This window comes from Drosophila melanogaster, chromosome 2R, assembly GCF_000001215.4.
Source record: "Drosophila melanogaster chromosome 2R".
Classification (NCBI taxonomy): domain Eukaryota; kingdom Metazoa; phylum Arthropoda; class Insecta; order Diptera; family Drosophilidae; genus Drosophila; species Drosophila melanogaster.
The window spans coordinates 6,810,537-6,826,478 of NT_033778.4; the positions used below are offsets into that span (position 1 = coordinate 6,810,537).

The window sequence follows — 15,942 nt, forward strand, 5'->3', positions numbered from 1 at the left end:
GTTTGAGGGATCGCTAATTGTCCGCAATGCTATCGATATTTTATTTAATTTTAAATATGTTTAAATAACAATCATATAGAAAGTCGAAGTTAAAGATATCAGAAGTCTGAAAGTATACTTAGAAAGCTCAATTGCTTGTCATGACGCAAATCTATCACATCCTTGTAAAACGATAATATTTGTTAACAAATTTATATTTAAATTTCAGTCTTCTTCTTAGTTATCAAGCCAGAAGTCGAATGTTTCGGCGTTAATAGAAAAATAATGTATGTTTGCATATTTGCACACCTCATTCAAATTATTTTTCTTTGTTGAACAAAAGATAAAAGTGTAAAAATTAAATTTTTTATTCTTGACCCATTATTTCTCTTGGTTAATGAAAACAAATTCCGTTTCTCAACGTTCCCTTTAATAATCCATGTGAACAATCGATAGGCGGCGAAACATCGATGATTGCTAGAATAATCGATGTGTCTTCCCCGTTCATTCGAATTTTTTCGCCGCTCGGAATAGACGTGATTTTGCCGTCGTGACGGTGGAGGCTATTTTTAAAACGGTCGCGGCGCTTGCAAACAAAATTCATATCCAGCTATTCAACGGAGGAATTCATTAGTACGGCAGTACAAGAAATATTACTAAGTATGTCACATATTTGCGGGCAAACTGCCGAAAGCACTGTGCGGAGTTTTTGTTTGTGTGCGTGCGTGCCTCATTTTTACATTCACGTACATACATATGTACATATATGTACGCTATGACGCAGCTGTGGAAAACTTGTTTGGGTTTCCATTTCACCGAATCACGGAATCAACGAATATTTGCGCCTGTGCTGCGAACTCATTTTGGGCAGTAAGCCATTGTATTGATTATCGCGCGTTGTTTGTGGATGGCGTGGTCCGCCGGAGCACCCTGTAGCGTCTACATCCCTACCCCGCTCCCTGGAGTCCGATATCTGTGCGCGAAAGGCCGGGCGGGCGTCGTTTTCGGCTATGTGGCCCAACACCAATGGATCCCCACGGTCACTGGCAGCAATTCGCGATCCGAAATGCTCCGCCCTATTTTTAGACGCGGTCTTTGCGGCCTGCCTACTTACCTACCTCCCCAATGCATTCTAATTAAAAACCGGGCACTGCGCTCATTTCCACACGCATTGCATTGCATAATGCGGCATTAATGTGGCGGGGAAAGCTCGCTTCGGAAAGCACTCGAGCATTGAAGTGAAGAGACCGAATGTTTTCCAGCTGCCCAATTGTAAACAACCCACGCCTAGCACGCACACACACGCACACGCACACACACACAGACTGGTTTTAATGTTTACTCCAAATAAATCGTTGCCCATGTTAATTATTTGTGTCTTCGCAGGGCCCGAGCACTGGAGGGAATCTAATCATGAGCGAAAATACATACCAGATAGAAACGCGTCGGCGGTCGCGTTCCAAGACCCCCTTCCTGAGATCGAGCTGCGACCATGAGAACTGTGAGCACGCCGGAGAGGAGGGGCATGTGCACCACCTCAAAAGGAAATCGGCGGCCCCCAATGTGCAGTAAGTATCTGGGATACTCCCGAAATAGGCCTACGGACGAAGCCCTTTATCGCGAACCCATAACATTATTTTTAGCCCTTATAAGTAGTAAAATTGTAAGCATACAATATGTTTACGGAGTTCGAGTCAATTTCATTTTGAGAATTAGGAGAATTCAGTTTAAACTCTATAATTATTTCCTATTTGGTCCTGAGTCACCTTTTTCTATACTGACCATTGGTTTCAGTAAGCAAGTTGGACTGTAGTAAGACACATCCATAGCGACTGTATGTTTGTATGCCGTGTGCTGCCGCCATGACGTCACCTTTTTGTTATTCACGCTCGCCGCGAATTTGAATTTCGAAGCGGGTAGAAAACGAAGGCAAAGCCGCATACAGGGTGCAGCATCTGGTCGAGCTTCGTTAGTTTTTGGCGCCTATTTCGAGAGCGCCTGGTCGGTCTGATGATCAGTCTTCAAGACTCGATGACGACATTCGGAGTCCAACGTCGGCCGTCAGAAATCGTTTTCACGTTTTAGCCTCTAAATCGAGCATGCTGGGGTGGGCTAACAGTCGTTTGCGCTGAAGGCCAGCGGCGGTTATAAGCATATTTTTGTGTTTTTGTTTTGATACGTTGTACTCGTCGTTTCAAACGATTCCGAGCACGTTATCACGGACTTACTGAAATATTTTTCCCAAATCTTACCTCTTCTCTGCAGAACGATAATAGAGGAGCATATAGTGGAGTCGAGTATCAGTAAGAAAACCCGGGCAAAAGCGTTCGCCCAGCTGACCTCGGACTATTCGAGCGACGACATGACTCCGGATGCCAAACGCAAACAGAACTCGATCACGGCCACAGTCACGTCGATTCTCACCAAGCGATCCGGCGGCGCCACATCGACACCGCGGAACAGAAGCCAGCTGGAGACCACACAAAACACGCTGAATTCCGCCCAGGAAAAGCTAAACCAATCGAACGGTAACCTCAGCTCGGGAAATGTCAGCGATTATCTGGCCTACATCGAGTACAGGGATGCTGGTGAATACTGGAAGTGAGTGAATCATTTCTACACATTTTAAACAGTATACTAATGATGCTATTTTGCAGCAAAACTCCCAAGACGGACTATACCTACTCAGAACTGTCCCCTCACCGACGCCAGTTGGCGCCAGGAATTGTGGCCATGCCCAATATGTCCAGAAAGAGCCTAGAGAACCATAACGATCGAGTCAACTACATGGTCCAGCAGAACCCTGCGCAAGAGGAGTTCATCCGCCGCCGCTACCAGTCCAAGTATACCCAGCAGGTTAACTATGACTCCGCAGATGAACTGGACGCCACATTTGGGCAGCAAAAGCAGAGCTGGTGGCTTATCCGCCTCATCCAACTGGTTGTTAGCAGCATTACCACCGTGTGGAGTCGGGTGACCAATCTCTCGGCCACGGAGACGACTGCCTATCAAAACTACCACGCTAAGCGCCAGCAGAGTCAACAAGTTGGACTTTGGTGGAAAATAGTACAGACCATCGGAGGAGGACTTGCAAGTTTGCTGCGCTACCTGTATGTTTTCATCGGATCGGTGCTGAGTTTGGACACGTGGTTGCTGCGATCCTCGGATGCGGAAAACAAGTCGAAAAAGCGCTTCCTCATATTTCTGCTGATTTTGTTGCCCTTGCTGCTGCTGTCGGGTGAGTAGGATTTAAAGCACCGTCCGATTTTTGATGTAAAGTAAAATATGTTAGAGCGTGTGCCGTGACCTTGTACCGGTTCGAGAATTCATACTACATGCATATAGATCACCTCCAGTCGTTGTATTTATAAACTCGTCTGGTCGTTGGCAGTCGCGTGACGCCATCGATAATTTGTTAGTAAAATCCCGCGGATCAGATTTAAGTGGCCATGTGATGACATATTTTATTTTCCATTCACCGTCTGCCAAGGTTAAACGCCTAATTTGCTTTGCCTTTGCAGGTCTGTTCTATTACATACACCCCAATGAAACTTTCCCACCCAAATCCCTGTCCGAATACACATTCACCCTACCTGAGTTGCCCAAAATCGATGTGAAAGACTACCTGAACCAGGAGCAGTTCGAATCGCTACGCTCTCAGGCCGCCGAGCATGCGGTCCGCGTTCGCGATTGGGCCGACGACTACGTTTTGTACTTGAGAACCATCGGTCAGAACGTGGTCAACAAGGGTCGTCAGTTATTTCAGGGCGATGATAAAGTCTATTATGAGCGTGTGTAGGGAACATCTGCAATGGGCAGGCTACAGCTACCAGATTTAGTGATCTGGTTGGGTGCAACGCCCCTTGCACTTAGACAAATATGAGAAACTTTCTTTATGAACAATATGAGTACAAAATAAAGCATTTGATCCGTTTTTTGTCCGTCTGCTTGACCCGCAGTTTTGCGCACTTACTTTATAGTTTTTCGTCCCGTCATTTACCCACTTCATAGGCAAACCCACCTCTCATACCCCACCATACTAACCGACACAATTCCCAACAAAATGCAACATCACAGGCTGATGGGAGAAGGATAGAGCTCGCCGCTGTTCAAATTGTAAAACTTTCGTAATCGTTAACTTCATTCTTGTCCAACAATTAGGGCCGTTATCCGTCTGGGTTAGTGCCCTAACTAAATCTTACTTGTTGTTAAACAACGTTTAATTGTAATTTGTGCACTGTTTGCTTTGTAATAGTCTATACAAAAATAAATCGCAAACAATTTCATATGAAACATCAAGTACAAAGAAGAGTTGTTTGTTTTATTTGCCATTTGTTGGAAGTTCGCTAAATGGTAAGTAAGATGTAAACAAAGCAATATTAGTTGGCCAGAATCGAACTCTATCCTTCTGCATTTGTGTTGGAATAACCCCAAAAACGAGTTCCCTGTTACCTCAGTCCGGTTGATAATTGAAGTTGGTAGGGACTGTAAATGTAGAAGGATTGCCAACTAATAGTGCTATGTTTAATTTTCTCCTTCCCCAGGATGGTTGCTCTTGCAGGAGGATCAACGTAGTGCTTACGTTCAGCGTGCGGAAGCACTGTTGCCGCTGCCACTATCTATTTTCGGCTCCCTACGTAGTCGATTTTCAAATGCTGGAGCCACCTTGAAAAGTTGGATGGAAGTGCCCACCGTCAGGAGTCCCCAGCGGGAAGCCGAGGCCATTAAGGTAAACATGGCCAGCATTGAACAGAACATCCAGAAAGCCTTGACTGCCGAGGAATACGAAAATATCTTAAACCATGTAAACAGCTACGTGCAGCAGTTGGTCGAGCTGAAAATGCAGCAGCATTCCAAGGAGCTCGCACCGCAACAGATTGAACTCTTTGTTAAGCTGATGAAGGAAAACCTCAAGCAGATTATGTACAAAACGGAGCTAAGCGAAAAGGATTTGTCTGATCTGGCCATAAAACTGAAACTGGAGCTGCAAAGCTCAGGCGGTTGGCAAGATGGAGCGAAACTATCACAAGCTAACTTAGAGGAGATAACCAAGCTAATTAAAGCAGAGGTTCACCTCCACGAATCGCACTACACCATTCAATTGGACAGGATAGACTTTGCATCCCTGCTGGAGCGTATTCTTGCTGCGCCAGCATTGGCAGACTTTGTAGATGCTCGAATAAGTCTTCGGGTGGGAGAGCTCGAGCCAAAGGAGAGTTCCGGTTCCTCAGATGCAGAAGTCCAAATTGAGCGTCTGAACAGGGAAATCGCCTTCATTAAGTTGGCTCTCTCTGACAAGCAAGCGGAGAACGCCGATCTGCACCAATCAATCAGCAATCTGAAGCTCGGCCAAGAGGATTTGCTGGAACGCATACAGCAGCACGAACTTTCCCAGGATAGGCGCTTCCACGGGTTGCTGGCTGAAATAGAAAACAAACTGTCTGCGCTTAACGACTCGCAGTTTGCTCTTCTCAACAAGCAGATCAAGCTATCCCTTGTCGAAATTCTGGGCTTTAAGCAATCCACCGCTGGCGGTTCCGCTGGCCAATTGGATGACTTCGATCTGCAGACCTGGGTACGCAGCATGTTTGTGGCCAAGGACTACCTGGAGCAGCAGCTGCTAGAGCTGAACAAGCGCACCAATAACAACATTCGCGACGAGATTGAGCGTTCGAGCATCCTGCTGATGAGCGACATTAGCCAACGACTCAAACGGGAGATTCTTCTGGTTGTGGAGGCCAAGCATAACGAGAGCACCAAAGCGTTGAAGGGCCATATCCGCGAAGAGGAGGTGCGCCAGATAGTCAAGACGGTGCTAGCTATTTACGATGCCGACAAGACGGGCCTGGTGGACTTCGCCCTGGAGTCGGCGGGCGGCCAAATCCTTTCCACGCGTTGCACTGAGAGCTACCAGACAAAGTCAGCCCAGATATCGGTGTTTGGAATTCCACTCTGGTATCCCACCAACACGCCGCGGGTCGCCATTTCACCCAATGTGCAGCCAGGGGAATGCTGGGCATTCCAAGGGTTTCCCGGATTTCTAGGCAAGTCGCGGGTAAATAGTAATTGCTAAAACAGTCCTTATAGTTTTCTTCCCACAGTGCTAAAGCTCAACTCGTTGGTGTACGTCACTGGATTCACCCTAGAGCACATACCGAAGAGTCTATCCCCCACAGGAAGAATAGAATCAGCTCCTCGCAACTTCACTGTCTGGGTAAGTTTGACTAAGGGTGAAAGGAAGTGGTGCATTTCTAATACGACTTATCCATCAACTCAGGGCTTGGAGCAGGAGAAGGACCAGGAACCCGTATTGTTCGGCGATTACCAGTTTGAGGACAATGGTGCTTCCCTCCAGTACTTTGCCGTTCAAAACCTGGACATCAAACGGCCGTACGAGATCGTCGAACTGCGGATCGAGACGAACCATGGCCATCCCACCTATACATGCCTCTACCGGTTTCGCGTGCACGGCAAGCCGCCGGCCACATAAATCTGTTCAAATCTCTTCTAGTGACCTAAGTACTGCCAGGTGTACATAATGTCTGTGCCTTAAAAAGGAAACTAAACAATATATCACTGCGAGATGTGGATCAACGGAGCCCAGCCGCTTTCAACAATGCGAACTATGTAAAAAGTAAGGCTATATAGATTGTAAGTGTTTTGTATCATATCGTAGATTTGAAGTGTTTAAATCACATTAAGGTTAACTTGTACATAGCATATTATTTAAGTCAGGACTAGAGTCCCTATAAGTACTATAATATTTATTAGTATTTAGTTATTTCCCTGAAATCAATCATCGTTCCTTTAAGTCTACTCTACTTACGTATGCAAGTTTCCAACCCGTAAACGTAGCACTATACCCCAGTTTATAAACAAATTTCAAATTCCAATCTCGGCGTCAAAAAAATGATCTTGTCCTGAATCAGACTGATCTTCTAACTTTATCCTAATCCAATCTTCCTCGGCCAGAAGCTTTTCTTTAGAAACTTCTTTAACGTTCAATTATGTTTAGAATCAAAGCTTTATGCTGATTGAGACGAGAAGTTGATCATGGCCTGGTCTCCAAGCGGAAGCTGTGTTTACTTTAAGTTTTGTTATCTATCTTATCGGGTACCTAAGTGCTGGCAAAGGCAATGACAAAAACAAAGACAAAGGAAATGCCGCCGAGATTGAAATGTGAAATTTGTTTATAAACTGGGGTAGGGTGCTATGTTTTCGGGTTGGATAACTTGCATATCTTTTACCATGTTTGCCATGTTTAAAAGCGTTTTGAAGGTAATAGTCATAGTTTGTCTAAGCCACACACTTGCTGGAAATGTATAGTTTAAGCTATATCTAAGCTAAAATGTTTTACCATGAAAACTTGCAAATTCCTTATAAATGCGATAGCGATTTGAATTCACACCTCTAAAATAGTGACAAATAAAATTGAAACTCACTGAATAACTCGATCGAATAAAAGCTGCCTGCATCCCTCCCAATGAAACAATCTATTTCAAGTTTTCCTTACTTGTCGTATACGTAATATGTCTAAAGAGTGAACCCAAAAATAGTTGATAATTAAAAATATAGTTTTCTCTTGTTTCTATAAGTTTACTTAATTGGCTAAGTTTGTATCTACTTCCTGCGTTCATTAAGGTTTTTCACCATTTTTAACAATAAACACATTGCTGTGAAAAAACGTTTTCTTAATCAAAAGGCAGGCGAAAAAATGGCTGTCAAAGCCATGGGAAGTAATTAACCTTTGCTATCCGGCTTCTGTAATTAGTTATTTCTGGACGCCAGCGAAGGATTGGGAAAAAAGGATGCTCAGTTCAAAATCATTTGCTTGTATCCTTTGCTATCTACAATACATTTAGATAGTGTGTAGAAAATGTCCATTTAAATCGGATTTAATTGCATAATGACGCATTTTACTCTTGACTGCAGTTGCTTATAATTTGCTAACGATTTCCATGTTATTGTTAAGCCGATTTGGTATAAATGATGATGCAGGACTTGTGCTCCAACCTGATGAATATATTAAGTGCATTTCTGTTTCAGGCAGACTCGTCTTCGGTAATTTAATATGAAAATACCTTTGCAACTGTTGACTCCGCACGGATGTGTCATTTCGTCTGGGGTTAATGCAAATTGTCTTTTAATTTGTTGTGCCAGCAAATTCCTGGCGCTGGCAAGTCAAAGGATTTCATCTTCAAGCGTCAGCGAAGGTATGCACTTAATTAAAGCCAGCTGACTGTCTCAAACAGAGCTGATGTGATGGAGCATCTTGGATGGCAGGATGGCAGGACCCCGTCAAAGGGACCACCTGCGGATGTATGAAATTTCTGCGAATAGAACGACCAGGCCGCTGGGTCGCCATTAGGCAGATTCCCGCCTCGGAAGGCGGAATGTCCTCGTTTGAGCCTGAATTACAGGCATCGCTCGGGCGTGTGTGTAATTGCGGAGTTGCCCCGCCTACACACACGCATTAAGTTTAATTGCCACCGGGGCCCGAAAACTTTTAATTTCGCGGGGCGTAAGTTCAGCATATTCATTTCGCACCTGCTCGATGGCGGGAAAGAAGTGGCGCATGCAGCACGCTTAATTTGTTTACACAAATCTTGCTCAAATGCCAGCCACCTCCGCCGGCGAATTCCCATCGGGGAATAAAAAATGAAACGACTCTGGGAACCGGCGGCACTCAGTTCGGGCAGCAAAACTTTCGTCCTGCGAGAGTGTAACAATTAAACTGCAGCTAAAAATAGTGACTAATGAGAAAAGTTTGCAGCAGTAGCAGCGGCTGTAAAAAAATGTAGGCAACGCAACAACTTTCCTCTGAATCGAGAATCGAGTCGAGCTGAGTGTTTAAGTTGGCGGCAACTTTTCTCTATTTTGTATTGAATTTGCTAGCGTGTTGGACCGCCATTTGCTGGCCTTAATGGATCAGCTAGCTGAAGTGTGCCAGCCATAAAGGGAGTTGCAATCTAGCCGAGACAATAAAACCCAAGCCATCATATCACACTCTTATCCCCCAGACGCAGGAAAACTTTGGAAAAGTTTACGGCCTGGTTTGATAAGGAAATTCTTCAAGTTTCTGCAAAAAGATGCTTGGCCGGTGCTCAATTTGTATAGGAGTGGGGTCTTGTCTCCTTGTAACGCAACTAGGCCCAAATGATTGCTTCCGATCCGAGGATCCATTCGTCGTTCACCAAGTCAACCTGCAAAGCAGCGTTTATGGCCGCTTCTGGCAAAAATAGCTGGCACATTTAAATGACGTGACACTGGACATGACACCGGAAACCGATTGGCCGTACAGTGAAGTGGCGCCCGCAGTTGCATCCGCATTAGGTATGCGCATACTCTTTCATGGGCGGCTGAGAAAGTTTTGTTTGCCATGCAAATCTGTTTGCGATGTGCAAGGAAGTGCGGCAGCGCTTAGTTAGAGACACTTGTGTGACTTGTTGGCGTAATTGAATTCATTTGGGGGTCGGTCGACTGCCGGAGGAGAAAGTGCCAGCACAATAACTATTTAACAAACCGTTATGCACACATTTTGATAACTTTCAATTTGATTCCACTCTGCGGCGACATGGCAGCTCAACTCAGCTCGGCTCAGCGGGAGCAGGAAGAGGAGCAGCAGCACGAGGAAGTGTTGTGCTCTGCGGCCATAATGAAATAAACTTGTCACACAGTCGGCAGAAGTCATTTGCCCCATGTCCTGTTTTCCGAAACTACGTCCGCCGGATGAACTAAGGCCCAGGGGTCAAAGTTCGGCAGGCTGGCAGCTGGCAGCTGGTGTGCCGCCCTCATTGGAAATTTAATTACGCATGGCACTTGTTTACCGATCCAAAGTTAAGCCTTGCTCCCGAGCGAACGTGCGCATTAACCTTAATTAAGTGACAAACAATCCAAGTTCGTCACGACATCATTTTATTTACAGGCAATTGAATTTTAATAGGATTTCGCCTTGGCGAGAATCTCCTTGTCTTAGCTATCACCCAGGCGAGAGCCTCCTCCCCTTGGAGCTGGAGTCCTGAAATCCTCGCACCGACGGCCGACTGGCCATTTGCATGGCTCTTGGCAACGCAACTCTTTGGACTGTCGGCCATTATTTCGCACTTCTGTGTAATTTAATTCATTTGCAATGCCTTTGCGAATTATGTGGATGGGAGGTTTACTCTGCCATTTGCCGTTTGCCATTTACCATTTGCCTTTGGCCTGCCATCGCCTGCCATGTCCTGCCCTCCAGTGCCTCGGGATTCGTGTCCTTTTGGCGGCCCAGTGTTTGGCCTTAAAGTCCTTTTGCGGCCACGGTGCCACAGAAACCCCGAAAACCGCAAGCCACTTTCGTGATCCTTCATGGGAGTCATCTTAACGCATCATTTAAGCCGGCAGGGCAGTTGACTGCCCCAAAGAGGGTCAGATAACGTTCGTCCTTGCTGCTCTTAATTAAAGATTAAATGTGCTAAGTTGTCGGGACTTTTGGCAGAAGGACGTTGCTTTAATATCGCCCATTCGCTCGATGTCCTGTTGGCTGTGTTTGGTGGAGGGCGGGCGTGGATGTGTGCTGGTTCCTGGTCCATCCATGCATCCATCCATCAATCAATCAATTACGCTTGGAAGTGCGCCAGGATAATAAAACGTGCCTGAAACGGAGTTTTGTCAGCAAAATTTACGATCAACTTGGCAGAAGCCGTATTACGAACTTATGCATTGAAGAAATGTCCTTTAAGCCCGTTATTAACAAGAAATCGAAGGTATTGCATTTCTTTTTAGGAAATTCGTGGCGTTGCTGCATATATAAAAATGTTGTATCTATAAAATGGAACTTAAAGAATTCTCAGTCAATTGCAAATTTAAGGATCTGCCTTCTAAAAGTTTAATTTTATATCAGCTTTTTTAGTATTTCCAATATTTTTAAAAATAGATAAGCAAATAGGCAACTTTAAAAAGAAGAAAACATATTTCTTATCATATAGGTCGTCGTAAAGTGAATATCTTTTTATACTTCGATTTGTGTGTCGTTTTAAAAATTGCATGACTCATAAAAGAAACGTGGATTTCACTGTAAGTTTGCATATAGAATAAAAGGCAACGCAACATATTGTTGTTGAAGAGTAAGTTGCAAAAATTGTGTGTAAGTCCTTTTCACAAATAATGGATGTGCCATTGAAGTATACTCGTACACTTCAGTCACTTGCCGAAGTTAAGTTGCCTTCTTACTTGAAGATTGTCGGGAACTTTAAACGTTTTTATTTCCAACAGACTTTATGTTGTTCTTTACGCCTCGTCAGATTTAAAACATTTATGCTTGAGCACAGCTATACATACAGCATACATATATAATGTGATTTTCCTGCAACCTACAATACATACATATTAATTCAGTTCGGAAGCTGCGAAATTGCTGGCCATTGTTTGATTGCTGTAAATGCCGGACTAAGCTGGCAAAGCAATTATTTACCTAAATGGTTTGCCCACGTCAATGGCAATTGTCTGCGATTTCCATTTGGCTGAAATGTGTTGCATACAGGCTGTCAGAAGGCCGTCAGAGGCATACGAACAATGAAATCCGGCAAAAGGGACGTACTGCTGCCGAGGAGGCCAGTTGGGCGCTGCAACAAAAGCAGGATAAGGCAAACTTTTTAATTGAAAACCAACAAAAATATAACGTCAAAAGTTGCAAGTGGTTGACACTTCGAAAAAGCCCCTCCACCGAACCACCCCGCCGCCCATCCAGACCTTGCAGTCCGTCAATCCGTCCCACCCGTCGTATGCGTAATATTGGGGCTGGCAGGCAGCAAGAGTAAACGAAACGAAACGATATGAATCCTTTGCGACAGCCGTTACCAGTACATCCAGTGCTTTAAGCGTATATGCACACACGTGTGGATGTCCAAGTCCACTGGTCTTTAATCAGGAGGAGAGCTATTGCCACATCGTTATGAGGAGACTCGAGGAGGCGCCGCACTTGTATATATATTTAAATTTAAGATTATGGCCGTACGTGGAGTGCGCCGAGTGCACTCGTGACTGGCGGATTGGGATGGCGATTGCTGTTGACACAATTCCGCATTGGGCTCTTTCTCTCATTGCGTTTTATTTACGTCTCTGCAACTTATCGAAGTTGGCATATGATGCTCGCAGTTCGCGCGTTTTTTAAGCCGCCTGCACGCGTCCGAGCTGCCGACTCCGCAGAGCTTAACTGCATCATCAACAGCTGCAGTTGGTAAACAACCAGCCAACCGCTGCCACCCACTGGCACCTTCTGCCACCCAATTCATCCACCACCACGCCGCCGGCGATGTAATGTGATTATTCAGTTGTTTTGCTCGCAATTAAAACAAATTGTGCCCGCTGTGGGCGAAAGCATAAACAAACTGCTGGATGCCAGCGAATCGTATTTGTGCGAACAATGATGGTCGCAATTCGATTATTCAACCAGTTGCACGGCTTCAGCTCGAATTAATCTCTAACCCGGACATCCTTGGGTTCGTGATTAAATCGCTCATAAGGCCAGCAACGGGCCATAAAAAATCAATTGCGACTGTGGCAATGTCACAAAGATTTACGTTTCAATTTCAGATTCTGCCACAATAAAAACCAACGCGAAGGGGACGGTGTGTATCCCTGGAACACGCACACATGTGTGCAAAGCAGGATTCCTGCAGGACTCAGACGAGTGTGTTTGTGTGTGTGTGCCTGCGACTTTGTGTGTGGCTATAAGCTGGCTTAGCAGATTTGTTGCCGAAATTAGCAGGCTGTGGGGATCAAAAAAAGGGAGCGGTCGTCGTGCAGGATATCTATTTTGGGTAAAGGAATTCGGCGTCGTTCGAACAGATTTATGCGCCATAAAAGAGCGGCTAGACGTGAACGAACATGTCAGCAAGGACTCGCTTCATGGCGACCAATAAAAAAGGAACCCGACTGGCAATAAAAAGTGAAATGCCCGATCAGCACAGCCCACCCTCTGAGCACCTTTCAACATAACCGGTTACTGTTTTAATATTTAGTCCTTGGCCACAATACTCTTATTTATCCGAATGCAAATACCTTATGTTTGCACTACGCTTTTGTCCATTCCGTCCATTCATGCTGGTTGTTTCTGTTAATTCAAAGTCAACAGCCCCGAAATAAAACCCGAGCCCATTGTGTTTGCCTAAGGTAATTACAAAGGCAATGTTTACTTATGGCCCTTCATTAATATGTGAAAAGGTCCTTGCTCTTTCCCCGCCGTGCGGATTTTAATTGCGGCACATACGTGTTTTATTGCGTGCAACTTGTTGGGGCCTATCCTGCGGCCAACTTGGGCCTAAGCCAGTCGAAACAGCTAAAAGGATCAGGGGGATACAGCCGCGTAGCTGGCTGACAAGTTGTCGCAGCCGCAGGTGCGGAGCAGCTCTCACCGTGCACTTTGATAAAGTTCCAGGATAATGCAGAGTCCTCTGCTAAGTATGCCACTGAGATAGCAGCCCCATCTCCACCCACGCTTGCCACCCACTTCAGCCCACACTTGCAAAAAGTCATTAGCTGTTACCCATTTTGTGGGGTGTTTTAATATTGTAGCATTAGCATTAGAAGCTAATAATTCCTTTCAATGTTCAATTAGGCCTTATTAATCAGATTTAATATCTAATATATTGCATTTTAACTGAAAATACTCGAAAAGTGAAGAATAGTGTCTTGCCAGCGCTAAGCAAAGGGTATCTGATAGGCGATGAACCCGACTATAGCTTCCCCCCTTGACTGATTCTGTTCTTTGACTTTTTAAACGCATTTAAAGTGTACCTAAAACTTTTCTTTAAGCAATGACAATTTCTGAGTGTATCCTTAAGTCTTAGGGCTGTGGTGGTACCCCACTCATCCATTCGATGCGCTGCAACCTCTTGCAGCCCCATAATTGCCATAGCAACGCCAACTTTTGCGATTCTTGAGCACGGCGAGCCGGGAGATGGGTGATGGGCGATGGGATCGGGGAGCTGGGAGCTGGGAGCTGGAAGCGCTTTCACTCTGTTGTTTTCAAATTGCTTTTAGCAATCCCTCATACTTTTGTGTTACACTTCAATGGCAAACGACGAGGCCCGCGCCTTCCACATTTTCCATTCGCTGCGCCATAATTACAGGTGCAGCACGAAATGGCTCGCAATTGCATTTCGTCTTCAGCGTTCGTAATCAGACAATTTTGAAGTGTTTTGCATTTAAGTTTCGCTTTAATCAGGCCGCTGGCCGGCGGAGGACAAACTTTTCGGTCACGAGACAAAAGGCGCAGATAACAGCTATGAAAACAGGAAGTTGCCCCAGGCCACCGACCAGTGCTGCCAAGGGAAACACCGAATATAACGGAACTCGTTTCAAATATTCATTGTAAATATTGTATTCTACCCATCTGTTTTCAAAATTTAGGCAACTCTTAAAGTGAGACCCCCCCCCCCCTTTTAACAATATATAACATCAAATTAGCGTAACCGAAGATGTCATTCTAGTTTTTGATATTACCTGATAAGGTTTTAATACATTTAGTTCTAATTAATAAAATAAATAAATAAAGTAACTGGACAGCACTGGCACAAGTACTATATCTGAAACACGGAACCCAGAACAGGGAGCCAAAAGAGCTGTTAAGTAAGAGCCACAGTTGGAGAAGTCTCTAGTTCATTCGTTACGTTATTTTTGTGTTAACTGATTTCCATACTGTTGTTAGTTTCGCCAACTATGCACCTAGGTACACACACTGATGGGTGTGGGTTCACTTTCCAACTTCTGTTTGGTACACGGAAAAACTTTTAAGCATTTTCACACCCACTGAGTGCGTTTGAAGCGAATTTAATTCCGATATATCGGTTCGCCTTAAAGCTTTTTCAGCTTAATCAATGGAAAATGTGCACATGTGAAATGGAAGGTGATTTCAATTGCAGTATCAATTTAATTTAATAGTCATCAAGCTCCATCGAAGGCTGGAAGCAGGAATTTACACAGGTAAATCTGGCTTTGCCACAAAATAAAACGCACGAAAAGCACGAATCAAACGTTCAGTTATCGATAATCCACATATTTGTTATAAAATGAAATTCGCATTTCCATGACAGGGCATTAAGATATTTCCAGAATCAAGAACGTATTAAATATCCAATTCGCAGGGTATTATCCCGCCAACGAAGTGAACCAGAGCTTTTAGTTCTCGTTTTCAGAGGATCCGCAACAAAAACACTCGTTTATTCCACAGATTATTCCACAATGCCACAGAGGAGCGTCTGTCAAAGAGCTGCAGACTCAAGTGTCGAATGAGTTTTAGCATATTAAATATTTACATTTGGCATATAGCATATATATGGTATATGGCTTTGCAAGCGTAATGTCAGCCCAAGGCCGTCCCGGACCGCCCAGCCCCGCAACGCTACGAGATTAGGCCAAGATGATGGCTCTGGCTAGATAGCCACTTGGTTCTGGTCAGGGCCAACTCAGGCGGCGGATGGAGGCTTGGAATTTATAATTGTGATTTAATTTGCATAAACTTAAGACATCTGCCTTGGGGCAGCAGCTCATGTCCTGCCATCATCATTTTTATGGCCCGGACAAGGCATCCAAGCCTAAATTTTAAAACAATATGTCTAATATTTATGGCCGAAGTTTTGCAATAGGCTTTGTTGCGGCTTATGAAAGGATTAGTCTAAGATGCTCGAAAGCAACCTTGGTCGAAACAAAGAATGCTCACTGAGAAATCTGTAAAGGGCTGATGACAGTTTTATTAAATTTCCACGTGATTTGCAAAGATTTATGTCGGTTCACAAACTAAAAAAAAAAGAGTAATGAAGGCACTAAAAGAAATTCCTCAATTTCTATAAAAACAACGCGACGTTCCCAGGTATAAAAATAGTATATTGCCATTTAAATTTTTACTCTTTTAATGTTAATACATTTTAAAACAATTTTCTTTAACATTTGTGGCAAATATTATGAACGCTAACATCGGAAGTAAAA

The 15,942-nt window shown here is 44.4% G+C and overlaps 1 protein-coding gene and 1 long non-coding RNA gene across 7 annotated transcripts, besides 1 other annotated feature; one reads left to right on the plus strand and one right to left on the minus strand.

Annotated features, from left to right (window-relative positions):
• The first annotated feature begins 482 nt into the window (after positions 1–482).
• koi (klaroid) lies at positions 483–7,663 on the plus strand. 6 transcript variants are annotated; one of them, NM_001273809.1, is made up of 7 exons: positions 483–639; positions 1,366–1,547; positions 2,245–2,580; positions 2,637–3,217; positions 4,524–6,023; positions 6,081–6,193; positions 6,257–7,663. In NM_001273809.1, exons 2-7 carry the CDS (start codon positions 1,393–1,395, stop codon positions 6,467–6,469), a joined length of 2,898 nt encoding a protein of 965 aa, NP_001260738.1. In that variant the 5' UTR covers positions 483–639; positions 1,366–1,392; the 3' UTR covers positions 6,470–7,663. The 6 variants fall into 6 exon arrangements, with proteins under 6 accessions (NP_001260738.1, NP_724502.1, NP_001260739.1 ...); NM_001273810.1 differs by lacking the exon at positions 483–639 and having other exon boundaries at positions 1,252–1,547; NM_136396.4 differs by lacking the exons at positions 483–639; positions 1,366–1,547 and adding an exon at positions 1,996–2,158.
• A 2,360-nt stretch (positions 7,664–10,023) lies between these two features.
• Positions 10,024–12,060, minus strand: lncRNA:CR44442 (long non-coding RNA:CR44442). The gene is made up of 3 exons (NR_124445.1): positions 11,429–12,060; positions 10,671–10,756; positions 10,024–10,610 (listed from the first exon to the last, which is right to left on the minus strand). It is a non-coding gene; the product is annotated as a long non-coding RNA:CR44442 (long non-coding RNA).
• Positions 12,061–13,655: 1,595 nt separating this feature from the next.
• Positions 13,656–13,708: a mobile genetic element.
• Positions 13,709–15,942: the final 2,234 nt, after the last annotated feature.

Bases quoted from the DNA above. Each gene is read 5' to 3' on its own strand.
- koi (NM_001273809.1), top strand. From the start codon at position 1,393: ATGAGCGAAAATACATACCAGATAGAAACGCGTCGGCGGTCGCGTTCC. The intron at 1,548-2,244 runs GTAAGTATCTGG...TCTTCTCTGCAG, and splicing joins TCGGCGGCCCCCAATGTGCA to AACGATAATAGAGGAGCATA. The intron at 6,024-6,080 runs GCAAGTCGCGGG...TTCTTCCCACAG, and splicing joins AGGGTTTCCCGGATTTCTAG to TGCTAAAGCTCAACTCGTTG.